Source organism: Silurus meridionalis, chromosome 12 (genome assembly GCF_014805685.1).
Source record: "Silurus meridionalis isolate SWU-2019-XX chromosome 12, ASM1480568v1, whole genome shotgun sequence".
NCBI lineage: Eukaryota > Metazoa > Chordata > Actinopteri > Siluriformes > Siluridae > Silurus > Silurus meridionalis.
This window is the reverse complement of record NC_060895.1, coordinates 4,360,244-4,378,238: the sequence shown is the minus strand read 5'-3', so window position 1 is coordinate 4,378,238 and position 17,995 is coordinate 4,360,244. Positions and strand designations below refer to the sequence as shown.

The window sequence follows — 17,995 nt, the reverse complement described above, 5'->3', positions numbered from 1 at the left end:
TGTTTTATACAAGTGGTCTCTTTTTTTTCTTATTTGTATTTATACATTGTGTTGTGTATCTACTGTATACTATAGTATGTGTCTATTCTTTAATATACTTGCATTTATTTTTATTTGCTGCTGTAACAGAGAAATTTCCCCACTGTGGGACAAATAAAGGTACATCTTATCTTATCTTAAATTGCATGTCAAGCATTCCAGGTACTAACCACATAATGCCACAAGATTTTCCGTGTTCTCAGACAGGTACATTGTTAACCCTGGAATCACAACTTTTCTGCTGTCTGAGATGTGTAAGCAACGGAGCTTCTGTTGGGAATGTGACAGAAGCACAGTTGAAGTTGACATGAGGTGTTTCCCAGGTGTCTGTACATCATCAGGGACATGGTGCCTTTTTCAAATGCGAACGAAGGGAGTTTAATGACTTACATGAACATGAGCAGTTTAGATAAACACATGGACGTGATCTTTGTCGACCTAGATAGTCATGTAATCTATAATATTTGAGTAGGTCAGCTTTTTTTTTTATAGAAAATTGGGCTGCGAAATTTGCATAGCCAATTAAAATAGCCAATTAGAAGTGTAAAAACAGATTTAAAGAACAATAAAATATATATTAAATATATAGTGTAAATTGTTACCTGAAAGTGCTTTTTACAGGCTTCTAAAGTCCTTGGTTTTTGCTGCTGCATGGAAAGATGGACATTAATAAGAAAAGCGTTACTGTCTCTCGCATTTGCTTCAAAAAAAATGTGCATGCACGTTTGCAAAAAAAAAAAAAAAAAACCTCACGCATGTATTTTATGTTTGTGCATTAGTGTAAACGCAAACTTGAAGGAATCCTTATGCATAGTTGATGCGAAGCACTACATATACTTTTAAAATATCCAAAGATATATATATATATATATATATATATATATATATATATATATATAATATATATTATAAATTATTAAAGCAAGCATAAATTATGCGAGGTGTATATAAAATATACTGATGCTTTGGTAAGAGAGACAGACGGATAAATGCATATAAAATATACTAATGCAAACATTCAATTCAATTCAATAAATTTTTATTTGTATAGCACTTTTAACAATGAACATTGTCTCAAAGCAGCTTTACACAGATAATGTGGTGATAAAAAATGAATATGTTCTTTATAAGTACGTTTGTCCCTGATGAGCAGCCGGTGGCGACTGTGGCGAGGAAAAACTCCCCGAGACGGCAAAGGAAGAAACCTTGAGAAGAACCAGACTTAAGAGGGAACCCATCCTCATCTGGGGTCCATTTATTTCAGATATATGATGTTGCGGGGTGCAGTGATGGTGATCAAAAGCGAAATGTAGTCTTGAGACAATGTAGCAGACTGTTGACATTAACTTCTCCTGTTCTTCCTCCGGAATTTCATGGAACCACCCAAGGCGTTGATGAGAAACCATCCCAAGCTGTGTCCCAAGAGTGGCTTCCAAACGAAGAGAACACTATCCAGAGGCAGGTCTGGACGAAGTGGGAAGGTCCACGGAGGGAAGAGGGGCAGGAAAAGTGGTCACTGGAATCTCATACATTGGATAGATGGATAAATACTCTTGCAAACAAACTGTAGATGTATATATGTTTCTAAAATAAACTCTTGCAAACGTACGATAGGCCGAAGGATGAATAATATAAAATATACTCTTGCAAACGGATGGATCGATTGACGAACGTATATTTATAAAATATAATCGGACAAGCATACAGTGGATGTGTAGACGCATATATACTTCTAAAATATTCTAAAAACACTTTTAATCCATGCGTACTTGAAAACTTTAAGCTCAGACGCTATGACATTAGCAAGGAACACCGAATGTTAAACGACAATTTAAAAGACAACGTCTTTCTTTTACTTAGTTAATATAAAGACTTAAATTAAATTTTCCAATATAAAACTTACCTGAGAAATTTTACCCACCTTCACGCCTTCATTAAATGGCTCCTGTTCTTGCCCGAGTCATGTTTGCATATCACGTGGGTAAATAGGTTAAAAATGTATGCTACATTTACTTAATTTTAACAATTGTTGTCACCACTCACATTTTTTCCATTCACTTTATGCATACTCTTAAGTTCACCCTGTGACTTATATTTTCTTGTATGTACAAGAGTATGTTAAGTAAAACTCAGAAATTGGGAAATATGTTGTAAATCACTTTTTACAGTGTTTACTGCTCCACTAAAAATGTTAGATGGTGTGCCACAGCCTTTTTAAGGAACCTCTTGTGTATATAGGAGAATGTTTGGTTCATCAAGTGTGTCATTTGGCACTTTGCTGCCTTTAAAAAGAAAGCAAGGTTTTAAAATGGCCACATATTGATTATGTTACACCAGTTGTGTAACTGTTCCTGTTGTTATGTTGAATCATTGCAGTGAGCTAAATGTGTTTTGTCATTCTTCAAAAGAATTATACTATTACTGAACGTACAAGCAGCTGTATAAGGTACAGCATGCAGAATGGCCATGGTTTTAGATGTGGGTGTTTCCCACCATTCTTTGACCTTGGAGCTACTGCAGTGCAAACACAAAATACTTTTGAACTTCCTCGTGGCAACACAAAAATAAGGTAATAGAGCAAAGTAGAGCTTAAAAAAAGCACAAAGCAGGAAGCACTATATATATATATATATATATATATATATATATATATATATATATATATATATATATAAAAAAACAAATTCAATAGATAAGGTGTTCTCATTATCAGTTTAAATGATTAACCCTTGTTGAGGGTTCTGCCTGGCAATTTGCATAGACTTTATTGGTCTCTTTAGTAAAGTAAAGTGTAATTATTACCAGCAGGAAGTTTCATTTAAATATAAATTCTCCAAACTGACATGAGATGATCCATTTTATCTTTGTGGATCACCAGTGTAGTCAATTATAAATTTGATTCTGTAGAATCCATTTTTTCAGATCTACAAATATGGCAAAGATGCTAGTTGTGTTGTTGCTGTTTCTCAGTGCACTGGGACCTGTTACAACAATCAAACTGGATGGAAATGGGTACACCGATATTCTTATAGTCATCAATCCAGCTGTGCCAGAGAATGGAGAACTTATCAATCAAATAAAGGTATCTTTTTGTTGTAATACTTAAAGAAATAAATTATTGAAATTTTAATGTGAGATAATTAGTGGGGCGGATTTTGGTGCTTGATTTCAGAATGTTTAGTGCTAAAAAATTATTTTACGGTGGAGTTTCTTCATTTTTTTAGTATCTGAGTAAAGAAAGGATGTAAATAAATGTGTGTTGTGTTGCAGTTTTTCATTTCAGCTCTTTAAATGTATTTTTAATATGGTCTCTTGTCAGAAGCGACCACTAACAGTTAGTAGTTAGTAATTTCTATTAGGTTTAATTAAATTTAGTGGTCATTATATCTAGAATTTTGGCTGTTAAATTTAGATGCATTGTATATAATAGTAAATAGAAAGAGAGAAAAAGAGACACTATGTGTGTGTTAATGAATTAGGTGCATCTGTATTGTATTTTTACTAATAATAAAGCTGTTGCTGTTAATTCTTCATTCTATTTTTCGCCATATTTTTTACTTTAATGTTATTAAATGAGTCTTGTGCCTCATCCCGTTTTTGAAGTTAAGATAGGGAATTAAGAAAAGCATATTAGCGCTGATTTTCGCATGCACACCGTCTGGACAGATAACAGAAGATTTTTTTTAATGTAAAAATGGCCTGGATTCACATGTAGGCAATAAAAACCCAGCTGAATGAAATACATCAGTGATTGTAAAGAAATATGTGCCAAATGTTAAATATTGTCCCAGGTGATAAGACAGTTACTGGCCTGGATTACAGGGAAAATAAAAGATGATAATGATCACATTTTGATGTCATAAACAATACATTTTATGAGACACTAAAATTCATTTACAGTCCTGACATTTACAACATTAAGGTCACTATGAGACAATGTTTGTTGTCTAGGGTGTAGCAGCTCGTATCTCTTGGTTTATATCAGGGGTTTTCAACTGGTTCTGTGCCAGGGACCACCATTCTGACTAACAAGTAATCCGCGGCCCACTATTGTGTGTGTGTGTGTGTGTGTGTGTGTGTGTGTGTGTGTGCGTGTGTGTTTTTTGTGGGGGTTACTATATGACGCAAAACACAACGTTAGCAAAGCATAGTCCTGATAGGTGCAAAGCTAGCCTATCCTGTGACAGTTTTAATATTTTAGACATTTTCATTAAATTCAGTTTTCTCACTAATGTGAAAATAGTCTGGAAATGTTTGGAAAAATAAATTATGGATAAATTATGTAGGCTGTCACGGACCACATGCAATGCCGCCGCGGACCACTAGGGGGCCGCGGACCACCGGTTGAAAACCCCTGGTTTATATTGCCATAATTTGAACAGTAAATGAAATAATTACAGAATAAGTGGCCAGTTTATAACAGAGAAATCACGCAGATAATTTGTCTAGATATAATCACTGTCTGTATTACAGAATTAATGAAAAGAGATCCCCATTTTTGTGGTGAACCATATGATGGGGATTTTTTTTTTAGTGATTGGTTTCTGCAATTTAAAGTTGAGAACACCTCAACAGGAAACCTCTTTCTTTTATACGGTAGAATTGGCAAAACTGATCCTTTAGGGATTCTGAACACTCAAACCAATAACCCTGTTTTGGTTAAAGTAACTGAAATCACACTATTTCTTGTTGTAAATGTTAACTAAAGCTTTTAAATGCTTCATGAAATGCAGGTATATTTTCAGTCCGGTTTCTCTCAAGGTTTCTTCCTTGGGAGTTTTTCCTTCTCACTGTCGCCACTGGATCACTCAATAGGGATAAACTTATAGGAACTTATTTATGAATTTAAAATGTATGTTCATAATCAATTTTCCTCTGTAAATGTGCTTTGTGACATTGCAAAAATTGCAATACAATAAAAAATTAAAATGAACTTAATGGGATTTTTGCCATTTCACTGCTGCTACATGATTGACCGATTAGACCAATAAGAAGTACATGAACACATGTATGTGGTGCTTATAAGCCAGCATGAACAATGCTTCATGTAAGAGAAAGAAGAGAAATGGTTAATGAAGAGATTTTTTGTGAAATCTGCAGTTAACAACGCCTTCAGTGGACTTAAGAAATAATTAGAAATTAAAACAAAAAAAACTTCGTCAATTTTATTACTTATATCAAATTACAAGTTTCTCTCTCTCGCTCTTTCTCTCTCTCCACAGAAAATGGTTACTGGTGGATCAACATATCTGTTTGAAGCTTTAGACCGCAAGGTCTACTTCAAGGAAGTGAAAATACTAGTACCACCAAACTGGACATCAGGAATTTATGAGAGAGCAAGAACAGAATCATTTGACAAGGTACAATGTTTATTAAGTTTTACTAAAAAAAAGTGTTCATAAAAATAATTCATTGGCATGGACATAGTTTATTAAAAAAATTGCCATTGCAATTAATATGGTATGTATAAATATGTATTTTGTTGGTAGGGCAAAATACGAATAGATAAGCCACATCCTTCTTTTGGTGACGATCCATACACTCTTCAACCCGAAGGCTGTGGAATTGAAGCTAAATACATTCATTTTACCCCAAACTTCTTGTTAAACAGAGATCTTATTGAAGTGTATGGACCTGCAGGTAAGAATTAGCTAAACACACACATTAGAATTAGAATTATTTTTTATAAGTATTCGGAGAGAGTATTCTCTTCATTGCCTGTTCTATTTCTCCTGGACTAATGTTATTTCTTCCGGTGGCATCCTGCTTTTGGCTCCTTCCTGCCAGTCATCCCTTACACACACTTCTGATCTAAAATACTAATGTCTTCTTCAACAGTGATCAGTCACTTAAAGATTACCTTGACTAAATCAAATGTCCTATTTTTACCTTCCTTTGTAGCAAAATCTGACAAATACATATTTTTCATTGCAGACAGGGTTTTTGTGCATGAATGGGCTCACCTCAGATGGGGAGTATTTGATGAATATAATACGAGAGAACCATTTTACTGGTCTGCTGCTGGTCAGATTCAACCGACAAGGTTTTATTATCATTGTCAATAAATGGCCATATATTGTTAGTACACATAAATGCACATTGCGAGAATAGTCGTCGGTAATGTGTTATATTTTATTTTCAGGTGTACTGATAAGATTTCTGGCAAATGGGTTGAAATTATTAATCAGAATCCTACACCTTGCCAAATTGATGCATCTGGCAAACCATCATCCAGCTGTGAATTTTTTCCAGATTATATACAAACTGCAAAGGCCTCAATAATGTTCATGCAAAGCTTATTTTCAGTGAGTATCGCCATGGTTCAAAATGTTTCAAGAAGTTTTTCACAAATGCTTAAATGGTAGCGTAGATATGAATGCTAACACAAGCAGACAGTTGAAATCAGGATTTAGACAACAAAGTTGGTTTCCAATTTTTACCCTGAAGTTTGCATTTTTTCCTGTGTAGGTAAAAACTTTTTGTGAAGAGAAGGAACATAACTATGAAGCCCCCAATGAGCAGAATAAACAGTGTGGAAAAGCAACACGTACAGTAATCTTTGAGAACTCGGTAGACAAAGATGCCCTTCGCAATCTGAATCCTTTGTCATCTGTACCAACACCTCCGACATTCAAAGTCATACAGAGGGGAATCCGGGTCGTCTGTCTCGTCCTTGATGTCTCTGGAAGCATGCAAGTATGTTAAAATAAAATAAAAAGTTTTAAGTTTTAAATCAAAATGTGGCTTTGGGGTTACTATACATATAAATAATACGATTAAATAAAATAGATAGATAGATAGATAGATAGATAGATAGATAGATAGATAGATAGATAGATAGATAGATAGATAGATAGATAGATAGATAGATAGATAGAAATTTATTCTAACTGCAAAGTACATGTTTAGCAGGCAGTTTAGCATCTACCAGAACTGCAAATAGTAGCAATTGTGCAAATTGACATTCAAATTGTAAAACTTGTGTATTAAATAAATGTAATAGACACAGATTGAAGTAGTTTAAGTCTTTGCTTCTTTTAATTGTGATGATTCTGACTTTTAACAAAAACCCACCAATTCACTGTCGTAAAAAATTTGAATATGGTGACATGCCAATCAGCTACTCACAACCAACCGAGAGAACCGCAGCCTTTAAGAGGCTTGTCAAGCAAATTGATCCAAGAATTTGGGTTAACTTCACAAGAAATGGAATGAGACTGGGGTCAAGGCATCAAGAGCCACTACACACAGACGTGTCAAAGAATTTGGCTGTAGTTGTCGTATTCCTCTTATTAAGCCACTCCTAAACCACAGACAATATCAGAGGAGTCTTATCTGGGCTAAAGAGAAGAAGAACTGGACTGTTGCCCAGTGGTCCAAGGTCCTCTTTTTAGATGAGAGCAAGTTTTGTATTTAATTTGGAAACCAAGATCCTAGAGTCTGTAGGAAGGGTGGAAAAGCTTATAGCCCAAGTTGCTTGAAGTCCACTGTTAAGTTTCCACAGTCTGTGATGATTTGGGGTGCAATGTCATCTGCTGGGGTTGGTCCACTGTGTCTTTTGAAAACGAAAGTCACTGCACCCGTTTACCAAGAAATTTCTGAGCACTTCATGCATCCTTCTGCTGACCGGCTTTTCAAAGATGCTGATTTAATTTTCCAGCAGGATTTGGCACCTGCCCACACTGCCAAAAGCACCAAAGGTTGGTTAAATGACAATGGTTTTGGTGTGCTTGACTGGCCAGTAAACTCACCAGACCTGAACGCCATAAAGAATCTATGGGGTATTGTCAAGAGGAAAATGAGAAACAAGAGACAAAAAAAATGCAAATGAGCTGAAGGCTGCTGTCAAAGAAACCCGGGCTTCCATACCACCTCAGCAGTGCCACAGACTGATTACCTCCATGCCAAGCCAAATTGAGGCAGTAATTAAAGCAAGTATTGAGTACATATACAGTAAATGAACATACTTTCCAGAAGGCCAACAATTCACTAAAATTTTTTTTTCATTGGTCTTATGAAGTATTAACATTTTTTGAGAGTAAATTGGTGGGTTTTTGTTAAATGTGAGCCAAACTCATCAAAATTAAAAGAACCAAAGACTAAAACTACTTCAGTCTGTGTGCATTGAATTTATTTAATACACGAGTTTACTACTGCAGTTCAGTTGATGTAGAAACTGAAGAGAATGCGCTCTTTAGTCTTCATGGCACTGAGGGTCAGGTTGGTTGGTTGGCTGGTGGCTGCTAGGCTTCGGATATCTTCCTTTTAGAAAAGTCTCACAGCATTTCGTGATATAGTCATAAAATAGATTAAATTTGGTGACTAAATCAGGAAATGCCATGAAACTGTGTTGGAGGCAACCAGGCGAAAATAATTCAGGCATTCTCCAGCTGAATGCTTGGGCATTGGAATGATGGTTGTAGTCTTCAGGCATATGGGAACCATGGCCTTGGCCAGTGACAGGCTAAAAACATCAGTAAAGACTTGTGCCAGTTGTCCAGCAAATACCCTGAGAACATGCCCCGGTACAGCACTTGTTTAATTGAAAAATTGTAAATAAAACCTTCAATAAAAATGTTTAAAATTAACTGTTCTGTACATATTTGTGTTTTTAGATAATGGGTAATATTTGATTTTTTTTTTTTAAAGGGGCTGAGAATAAGTCAACAACATCGAGCTGCTACGATTTTCTTAAACCAAATAATAGATGAACAACAATTTGTGGGTCTGGTGACTTTTAGTACTGATGCTCAAATACTAAGCCCAGTGACAAAAATAGATGGACCGGCCACAAGAGAGAAACTAATTAGTAGCTTGCCAACAGTTGCAAGTGGGTCAACATATATTTGTAAAGGACTCAGAAAAGGCTTTGAGGTGAGACACAAATATCTAATACTATCTTATGCATTGCAGAGATTAGGTGAATTAAATTCCACTTTCACACTGGTCTGTCTATTGTGATTAATGACTTTCTTTTTCCTTTTCAGCTTCTTCGAACGGATGACGGACAAACAATAGGAGATGAAATAATTTTTCTGACGGATGGAGAAGCAACTGATAATGTTCAGGCATGTTTGCAGGAATCTGTTCAAAGTGGTGCAATTATTCACACTTTAGCTTTTGGCCCGAGTGCAGACAATATACTGAGAACCATGGCCGATCAAACCGGTAAGATTCTCTGAATGTGATATTGCATATCGATATTGGTTTTGATATATTACCTGGTCTGTTTTTTTCATTTCACAGTTTATAGTTTCAGCTCTAAATCTAGAGCACAGTAAATACATACATGCATTGAATAACACTGCACTACTGTTGCTGCATTACATTCTCTAACAATAGAATTGGATTCTTATTAACTTAGATGGCAAGTTTATTGTAGCTGAGGAATCTATACTTTCCAACCAGCTTGTGGATGCCTTTTCCTCATTGACAGTGTATGATGGAAACTCCTTCACACAGCCCATTCAGGTTAGTGACGCACATCCACCAGAAGAAATTTTATCATCACAAGTCAGAGTATTCACATAATATTTATTACCTTTTTTTAACAGCTTGAAAGCACTGGAACCAATGTTAAAGATTGGTTCAATGGAACAGTTCCCATCGACCGGTCTGTAGGAAACCGCACCACCTTTACAATAATATATGAAAGACGTGCACCAACTGTGAATATAGTGTCACCAAGTGGTGTGGTTTACGATCAGAGAAACATCACTGACAGTGCGAACACAATCACTTTCACTATTCCAGGAACTGCAGAGGTTATTTTAAAGTATTTTGTATCACAACACAATATTATAAATTAACAACAAAAAAAAAAATACTAATGCAAGACAATTTCATTCGCTGTTTTGCATTGAAGCCAGGAAATTGGAGGTACAGCTTCTTCAATAAAGAAACATCTGCACAACAAATGAGTTTAACAGTAATTAGTCGGGCAGCTCATGAAGATGTTTACCCAGTCACAGTTACAGCCAGAATGGATCAGCAGACCAGTGATGGAACCAAACCCATGGTTGTGTTGGCTGAGGTCAGTCAGAATTATAATCCTGTATTGGGGGCCAGTGTTTGGGCAAACCTGAGATCAGATACTGGGCACTCAGTAGAACTTCAACTCCTTGATAACGGAGCAGGTAACAATTTAAAAATTTTAACTTGCATACAATAAGAATTGGTGGGGAAATAATTCAATCAAACATTAAATGAAACAAATAGCATGTATTCATGTACATTATTGCAGGAGCTGATGTGTTCAAAGGTGATGGGATCTATTCAAGATATTTCACTAAATTAAAGCGTGGAAAATACAATCTAAAAGTGAGAGTGGAAAATCAACAGGGAGCAGTCCAGGTTTTCTCCAGCAGACACAGTGGCAGTCTGTATATACCCGGATATATTGTGGATGGTAACTATTGTTTTCTATTTTCACTTAGCCAAATACAAAAAAAACTATAAATCTATCAAATCTAAAGTTATATAATGAATACAAAAATTGGAACAGTATGATTGCATTTTGAACGAGGTGCAGAATATGTGCTGTTGTTTGTGCAATATATGCAATATATTCGTTTGATGAGACTGAGATAGCGATGTTATAGGTACAAGCCCTAGCTCTTATCTAATTTGTTTACTTAGTGTTTACGTAATGCTTAATTAGTCTATTTGTCCAAAAGTATTTTGAATATCAGTTATCGAAACAATACACATTGTTCATATGTTTTAGATACACTACTGTATTTCAAGATGTTGAACCCCAGCATGTAAAGATGTGAAGGAAGACAAGCAAGAACCTTTACTCAAGCTCATTTTGTTTCGATGCAATCACTGGTGTATTATCAATTTGAGGACACTCCTGCCTGTGACTGATACGATACGATATTTTTACTGCCCAAATTAAACGGTGACAAATGGTGCAATGCAAATGGAGTGATAAAAGGCCATTATAAATTAGGCACCAGATAGAGTCTCTTGACTCAGGTCAAGAGTATATTGAGTTTGATATTTGCTACTTACCCCAAAAATAAGTATTCAAATAAGACACTTCTTATACTGTAAATATCAGGGGCTCAAGCCAATTCCACATGTCATCATGAGCGAGCATGAAAACCATGTTTTTAAGCATTTCAGTAAAGTGTTTGACCATGTGCAAATACTAAATACTAGTGTGAATTGACATTAACAATATATATATTTTTTTTACAATTTGTGAGGCGTCCATGACATTAATGCGGTGCTCTGGTCGGTCAGGATCTCTTTCAGGACCCTGACTTGGTACAAAACCCCAAATTTAATCAGGCTGTGATAGATAGTGGTCTGGTTACATCCCAGGTCCACCAAGGCCTTTTGTATACACTCCTGTATTTTCACTTACACACATTATGCTACTGCTTGATCAGGGGAGGTCGTGGAACATCAGGGCTCAGGATCAGTGTTCCTGCTTTTATGAGGGAATGCTGATCATAAAAAAGCTTGTTTCCACTCTGTGCCAGCAGACCTGCTCAGGATCTGGAAGGTCAGATGATGCCAGAAGGATTCTTACAAACAGATCACAATACATATGCAATTATTTAAAAAGTAAATACTTTATAAAATATAAATGCTTATATAAGCATATTGAACCTGTATGTTAGAGAACAGTCTTACAGGGAAGAGGTTGGGATAGTGTTGAGGAAAGTAAGGATAAGGTGGGGATGGTGTTGGGGCTCTAAATTTGTATGTGTCCACTCTTTCTTAAAATACAATTGGACCAGATTAAGAATTGGATTGGAAATATAAAAGCAAACATTACTTGCATTAACAAAATATGATACATTTAATCAAGAAGGCAGACAAAAAATAAGTCAGTGATGGTGAGTAGTCATGAAGATCCAAAAAAAAAAAAAAGGTTTAAAGAACAAAGAAAAACTGTGGTGGTTTATTTTCGCATCTCTTGGTTTAGCTGTATATTGAAAAATCAACGAAGTTATCTGCCAAATAATTTAAATAATAGGAAATAGCAATAACTGGCAATTGCATCCTTTTTCCAGGTGAAGTGAAATTACACCCTCCTAAGCCCCCAATAGATGTGCAGCCAGTTGATGTGGGCAACTTCACAAGAACAGTCACTGGGGAAAGTTTTGTAGTGGACAGAGACACAACTATAAATTTCCCTCCAAACAAGATCACGGATCTAATTGCGGAAATCAAGGAGGACACCGTGCTTCTCAACTGGACAGCTCCTGGTGAGGACTTTGATGTGGGAAAAGGTGAGTCTTTTGCAAGTTTATATCAGTCAAGATTAGAATTTTTAACAATATTTAATATTATAATGTCTTTTATATGTATGGCATTTGGAAATACACACTTTTCTTTTATTTATTTATTCATATAACTGAGCAGCTAATGGGTTAAGGGCCAGTGTTGGGCAACATTAATTTTAAAAGTAATGCATTACAATATTGAGTTATTCTCTAAAAAAGTAACTAATTACTTTTATGGAAAGTAATGCGTTATATTACTTTTGCGTTACTTTTGCGTCACTTGTATCTCTTTCACGCCTTACAGGTGTAACAGGTAATATAGATAATTGCCAGTAAGAAATAAGTTATATTAGGGCAAAATACATTTCTTAAACATTTAAAATTCTCAATAACTTCTTAGAGAACAATAAGATGATCGACTAAATTTTGACCACAAGGCTGAACACTTTCCAGTCGCACTCTTCTTTGCAATCTGCCTTCGCCGTCAGGAATGTAACTATCATTCGTGTATATAAGGTTAAGGGTGTGGGCTGCACACCGGTGATGTGGAGGGAGAACATACCTTTCGCTGTCATCTCATAAAACAATGTGCAATTCCGTAAATATGACCTCGCCCTCGTGTACATCATTCTCTGCTTCATCATCAGCTTGAAACATTCTGAACGCTTTTACAAAGTTCGCGCTATTATCAGTGACCGTGGCAGTTTATCTTCCCACAAAGAGCAAACGAGCTGTTAATTTGCTCTCTATCTCCGCTGCGATGGCATCGTACATGTGTCTCCACGGAAAACTTTTATTCTGAGCAGTTCATAGATCTGCAGTGGTGGAAAGTCGGCAAAAGTTTTCTATATTTCTGTCTCCATTTCAATATATGCAACATTGCATAATGTTGCATATATTCAACATTATACACACACACACACACACACACACACACACACACACACACACACACACACACACACTGTAATGCTGTACTTTGCATGCAGATGTTTTTTTTTTTTTTAAGTGGTATTTTTTGCAGTTGACAAGAGCTTTTCTCCAACACATAATCTACACTTAACCATTATTCCTTTCTCCTTTTCCTCGACTATTTCAAAATAATAAGAACACTTCCATCACAGAAATGTAATTCTCTGGTTTGCCATCTCTGCTTCTGACCAGCTTCTGTTCCTGCGGCTCGCACGTATGAGTGCGTGATTCTACGTGACTACGTTCATTTTAATTCAGTATTTATTTTTTATGCAAAATAATTTAACTGAAAAGTAACTCGCATTACTTTTTCAATAAAGTAACTCCGTTACCGTATGGTGCATTGTCCATTACTTTTTAAATAAAGTAACTCCGTTACCGTATGGTGCATTGTCCATTACTTTTTAAATAAAGTAACTCCGTTACCGTATGGTGCATTGTCCATTACTTTTTAAATAAAGTAACTCCGTTACCGTATGGTGCATTGTCCATTACTTTTTAAATAAAGTAACTCCGTTACCGTATGGTGCATTGTCCATTACTTTTTAAATAAAGTAACTCCGTTACCGTATGGTGCATTGTCCATTACTTTTTAAATAAAGTAACTCCGTTACCGTATGGTGCATTGTCCATTACTTTTTAAATAAAGTAACTCCGTTACCGTATGGTGCATTGTCCATTACTTTTTAAATAAAGTAACTCCGTTACCGTATGGTGCATTGTCCATTACTTTTTAAATAAAGTAACTCCGTTACCGTATGGTGCATTGTCCATTACTTTTTTTAATGAATTAATTTCGGCTGAAGTGTAGCCTACAGTCTAGCCTGTTTACAGCAGCGACGCATTGTAGGATTGGTGGATGAACCACTGTAAACACGAAGAAGACGCACTGTGGGCGTGTCTCTGTTTATTCAGGTCTGTGCGGCAGTAATGGCGAGTCGAGGCGAGAGCAAGATGAGTTTCTCAAAGTGGAAATATGCTCATTATTTCACTTTAGTTGAGCATAAAGACACAAAATTTTTAGTCAAATGTAAGCTGTGTCTTTCTGGTTCGAAGCTCTTATCTACTGCGATAAACAGCAACTCCAATCTGTCGAAGCTCCTCCAGAAACTCCATGCATCGACGAAGCTAGAAGCTAGAAGCTAACCCGGTGTTCTGTTCTACATTGTTGATAGTTTTTATAATTAAGCTGTGAAAGGAACATTTTTAAGAGCTCAACACAACAGCTTTTATGACGCAGAAGCCACTTTAGTTTTTGATTCTGAATATATTATTCAGCTTGTTTTGTTTTTTATTTCAGAAATCCTTCTGATATATTCAGTTTGTGCAGGTCTGACTTAAATAAAATAGTGTTCATAAATTACTTTGTGTTTAAGTCAGTTTTGTGTTTGTATAGACCATAATGCATAAAAGGGCATTAATGGAACATTAAAGAACGTTCTTTAAACAAGTAACTAAAAAGTTATTTTTTACAGTAACGCTTTTTGGTGTAAGTAATCAACAAAGTAATTGAGTTTTTGAATGAAGTAACGAGTAACTGTAACTAGTTACTATTTCTTATTAACTAGCACAACACTGGTAGTCAGTATGTTTTAAATCTCTAAAAGTTTAAATGTTTTTCTGTTTCAAGTCATATCCTATGAAATCAAATGGAGTGACAATTTGAAGATGCTTCAAGATAATTTCACCAGCTGTGATCTGGACAACAGTTCATCACTTGTTCCTCAAAAGTCAGGCTTTGCTTAACAGTACTTTTTTCAGCCTAATATTACAATTAAAAATGGCACCACACTTTTCTTTGCTGTTCAGTCAATGGACAAAGACTCGACCAAGTCTGAGGTATCCAACATTGCTCGAGCAACAAATTATGTCCCAGGACCCTCACCTATTTCAAATCAAGGCCCGAATGTTATCATCATATCTGTCTTTGTTGTGGCCATAGTGGCATGTGTTATAGCTGTAGTAATCAAATGGGCACTCAGAATACACTGCACTGCAATGTTCACATCTGTTTTTATGTATGTTATTTTCTGAAACTTAAATAACCTAAGATTAATTCTATTGATTTATGAATATTTAAATATCATGATTAACACTAGTTAACAGCATAGAAATTCACAAAAATTTCTATTTAACTCGTGGTCACATATCAGATCATACTGAACTCAAACAAATGAAAATGTACAATTATTTAATAAAAGTTTCTATTGTAAAACAATCGTCATCTTTCTCTTTTTTTATTCTAAAAATAAAGCGCTTATAAAATATAGCTCTTAATTTTTTGAAAATGATTTATTTGTTCTTCCAAAAAAGGAAAAAGACACAAGGAAAAAGGCAAAATGTTTACAACACACACTACTAGTGTACACACTAAAGTTTGATAGATAGATGTTGTTTTGCATGCCTTGAATAATTTCCTGACAGACAAAAGCAGGTTTTCATTTAGTTTTGTTCGGTTTATTTTTAGTTTGGCTTTAAAGTTTAGCTTTCGTTCATAAACAGGTGCAAAATGACATGACTACAACGACATTGGATTAATTAAGGAATTAAAATAAAATAAGTGAAGGCATACAGAGAATGTTGATGGCGAAGTATAGAGAAGGTCAGAAGGAGTTTCATTGTGTGTGTGAGTGTGTGTGTGTGGATTTAGAGAAAGTGTACAACAGGGTGCTGAGAGAGGAGTTGTTGTATTGTATGAGGAAGTCCGGTGTCGGAGAGAAGTATGTGAGGGTGGTGCAGGACATGTATGAGGACAGTGTGACAGCAGTGAAGTGTGCAGTAGGAAATACAAACTGGTTCAAGGAAGAAGTTGGACTGCATCAAGGATCAGCTCTGAACCCTTTCCTGTTTGCAATGGTGATAGACAGGTTGACAAACGAGGTCAGACAGGAGTCTTCGTGGACTATGATGTTTGCAGATAATATTGTGATTTGTGGTGAGAGTAGGGAGCAGGTTGAGAAGAGCCTGGAGAGGTGGAGGTACACGCTGGAGAGAAGGGGAATGAAAGTCAGTAGGAGCAAAACAGAGTACATGTGTGTGATTGAGAGAGTGGGCAGTGGAGTGGTGCAGTTGCAGGGAGAAGAGGTGGAAAAGGTGAAGGAGTTCAGGTATTTGGGTGTATACACTTAGCATATTAAGATATTTTTTATTCAAATTTCTATCTCAAATATTTATAAATAAAGTTATCAGAGTACAGATTATAGCCTCAGAAAATGTAGTCAGTATGTTTTAAATCTCTAAAAGTTAAATGTTTTTCTGTTTCAAGTCAAATCCTATGAAATCAGATGGAGTGACGATTTGAAGATGCTTCAAGATAATTTCACCAGCTGTGATCTGGACAACAGTTCATCACTTGTTCCTCAAGAGTCAGGCTTTGCTGAACAGTACTTTTTTCAGCCTAATATTACAATTAAAAATGGCACCACACTTTTCTTTGCTGTTCAGTCAATGGACAAAGAGTCGACCAAGTCTGAGGTATCCAACATTGCTCGAGCAACAAATTATGTCCCAGGACCCTCACCTATTTCAAATCAAGGCCTGAATCTAAATGCTATCATCATATCTGTCTGTGTTGTGGCCATAGTGGCATGTGTTATAGCTGTAGTCATCACATGGGCAGTAAAACGTAAATAAATTACTGATGTTAATAAAACTCAATACGCTGCACTGCAGTGTTCACATCTGTTTTTAAGTATGTTATTTTCTGGAACTTTAAAGAGTAATAACCTAAGATTACTTCTATTGATTTATGAATATTTAAATATCATGATTAACACTAGTTAAAAGCATAGAAATTCACAAAAATTTCTATTTAACTCGTGGTCACATATCAGATCATACTGAACTCAAACAAATGAAAATGTACAATTATTTAATAAAAGTTTCTATTGTAAAACAATCGTCATCTTTCTCTTTTTTTATTCTAAAAATAAAGCGCTTATAAAATATAGCTCTTAATTTTTTGAAAATGATTTATTTGTTCTTCAAAAAAAGGAAAAAAGACACAAGGAAAAAGGCAAAATGTTTACAACACACACTACTAGTGTACACACTACAGTTTGATAGATAGATGTTGTTTTGCATGCCTTGAATAATTTCCTGACAGACAAAAGCAGGTTTTCATTTAGTTTTGTTCGGTTTATTTTTAGTTTGGCTTTAAAGTTTAGCTTTCGTTCATAAACAGGTGCCAAATGACATGACTACAGAGACATTGGATTAATTAAGAAATTAAAATAAAATAAAATAAAATCGTAATTTGCAGATGACACCACAGTCATCGGTCTCATACAGGATGGTGATGAGTCAGCATTCAGGCATTTAGACATTGTGGCCAAACACAAAAATCTGGAACTTATCCCAGGAAAGACAGATGATTGTTAATTTTAAAATAGTTGCAACTTCTTTGCAGCCACATCCAAAGTTGTATTGTGTCCAGCACTGATTTCTTCAAGTTCATTGGAATGAGAATCTGCAAAGACTTGAAGTGGGAGAAAACACCACCACTAACAGAACTAAGAAATCTCAGCAGAGGATGCACTTTCAATTGGGAAGCACAAGTTTTAATCTCCGCCTTATTAAACGATTATTAAACTTGAAAACATGAACAGCCTTCGATATTGAAGGCTGCATTATTACTTCAAAGTCAGGGAAAGTCTTTCCCACCAGCCAAGATGACTGGAAGTAACATTTGTTATGAAAAATTATATGTGATATGTATATGTATATGTGGATATCAGTAAGAG

The 17,995-nt window shown here is 35.6% G+C and overlaps 1 protein-coding gene across 1 annotated transcript; it reads left to right on the top strand.

Moving 5' to 3' along the window:
- The first annotated feature begins 2,906 nt into the window (after window positions 1-2,906).
- On the top strand, window positions 2,907-17,148 carry LOC124394248 (calcium-activated chloride channel regulator 1-like). The gene is made up of 14 exons (XM_046862384.1): window positions 2,907-3,121; window positions 5,262-5,399; window positions 5,529-5,679; window positions 5,974-6,082; window positions 6,182-6,344; window positions 6,508-6,735; window positions 8,689-8,913; window positions 9,027-9,207; window positions 9,404-9,510; window positions 9,594-9,803; window positions 9,905-10,175; window positions 10,283-10,447; window positions 12,069-12,287; window positions 16,519-17,148. Exons 1-14 carry the CDS (start codon window positions 2,972-2,974, stop codon window positions 16,884-16,886), a joined length of 2,685 nt encoding a protein of 894 aa, XP_046718340.1. The 5' UTR covers window positions 2,907-2,971; the 3' UTR covers window positions 16,887-17,148.
- The last annotated feature ends 847 nt before the right edge of the window (window positions 17,149-17,995 follow it).

Bases quoted from the DNA above. Each gene is read 5' to 3' on its own strand.
- LOC124394248 (XM_046862384.1), top strand. From the start codon at position 2,972: ATGGCAAAGATGCTAGTTGTGTTGTTGCTGTTTCTCAGTGCACTGGGA. The intron at 5,680-5,973 runs GTAAGAATTAGC...TTTTCATTGCAG, and splicing joins TGAAGTGTATGGACCTGCAG to ACAGGGTTTTTGTGCATGAA. The intron at 10,448-12,068 runs GTAACTATTGTT...TCCTTTTTCCAG, and splicing joins ACCCGGATATATTGTGGATG to GTGAAGTGAAATTACACCCT.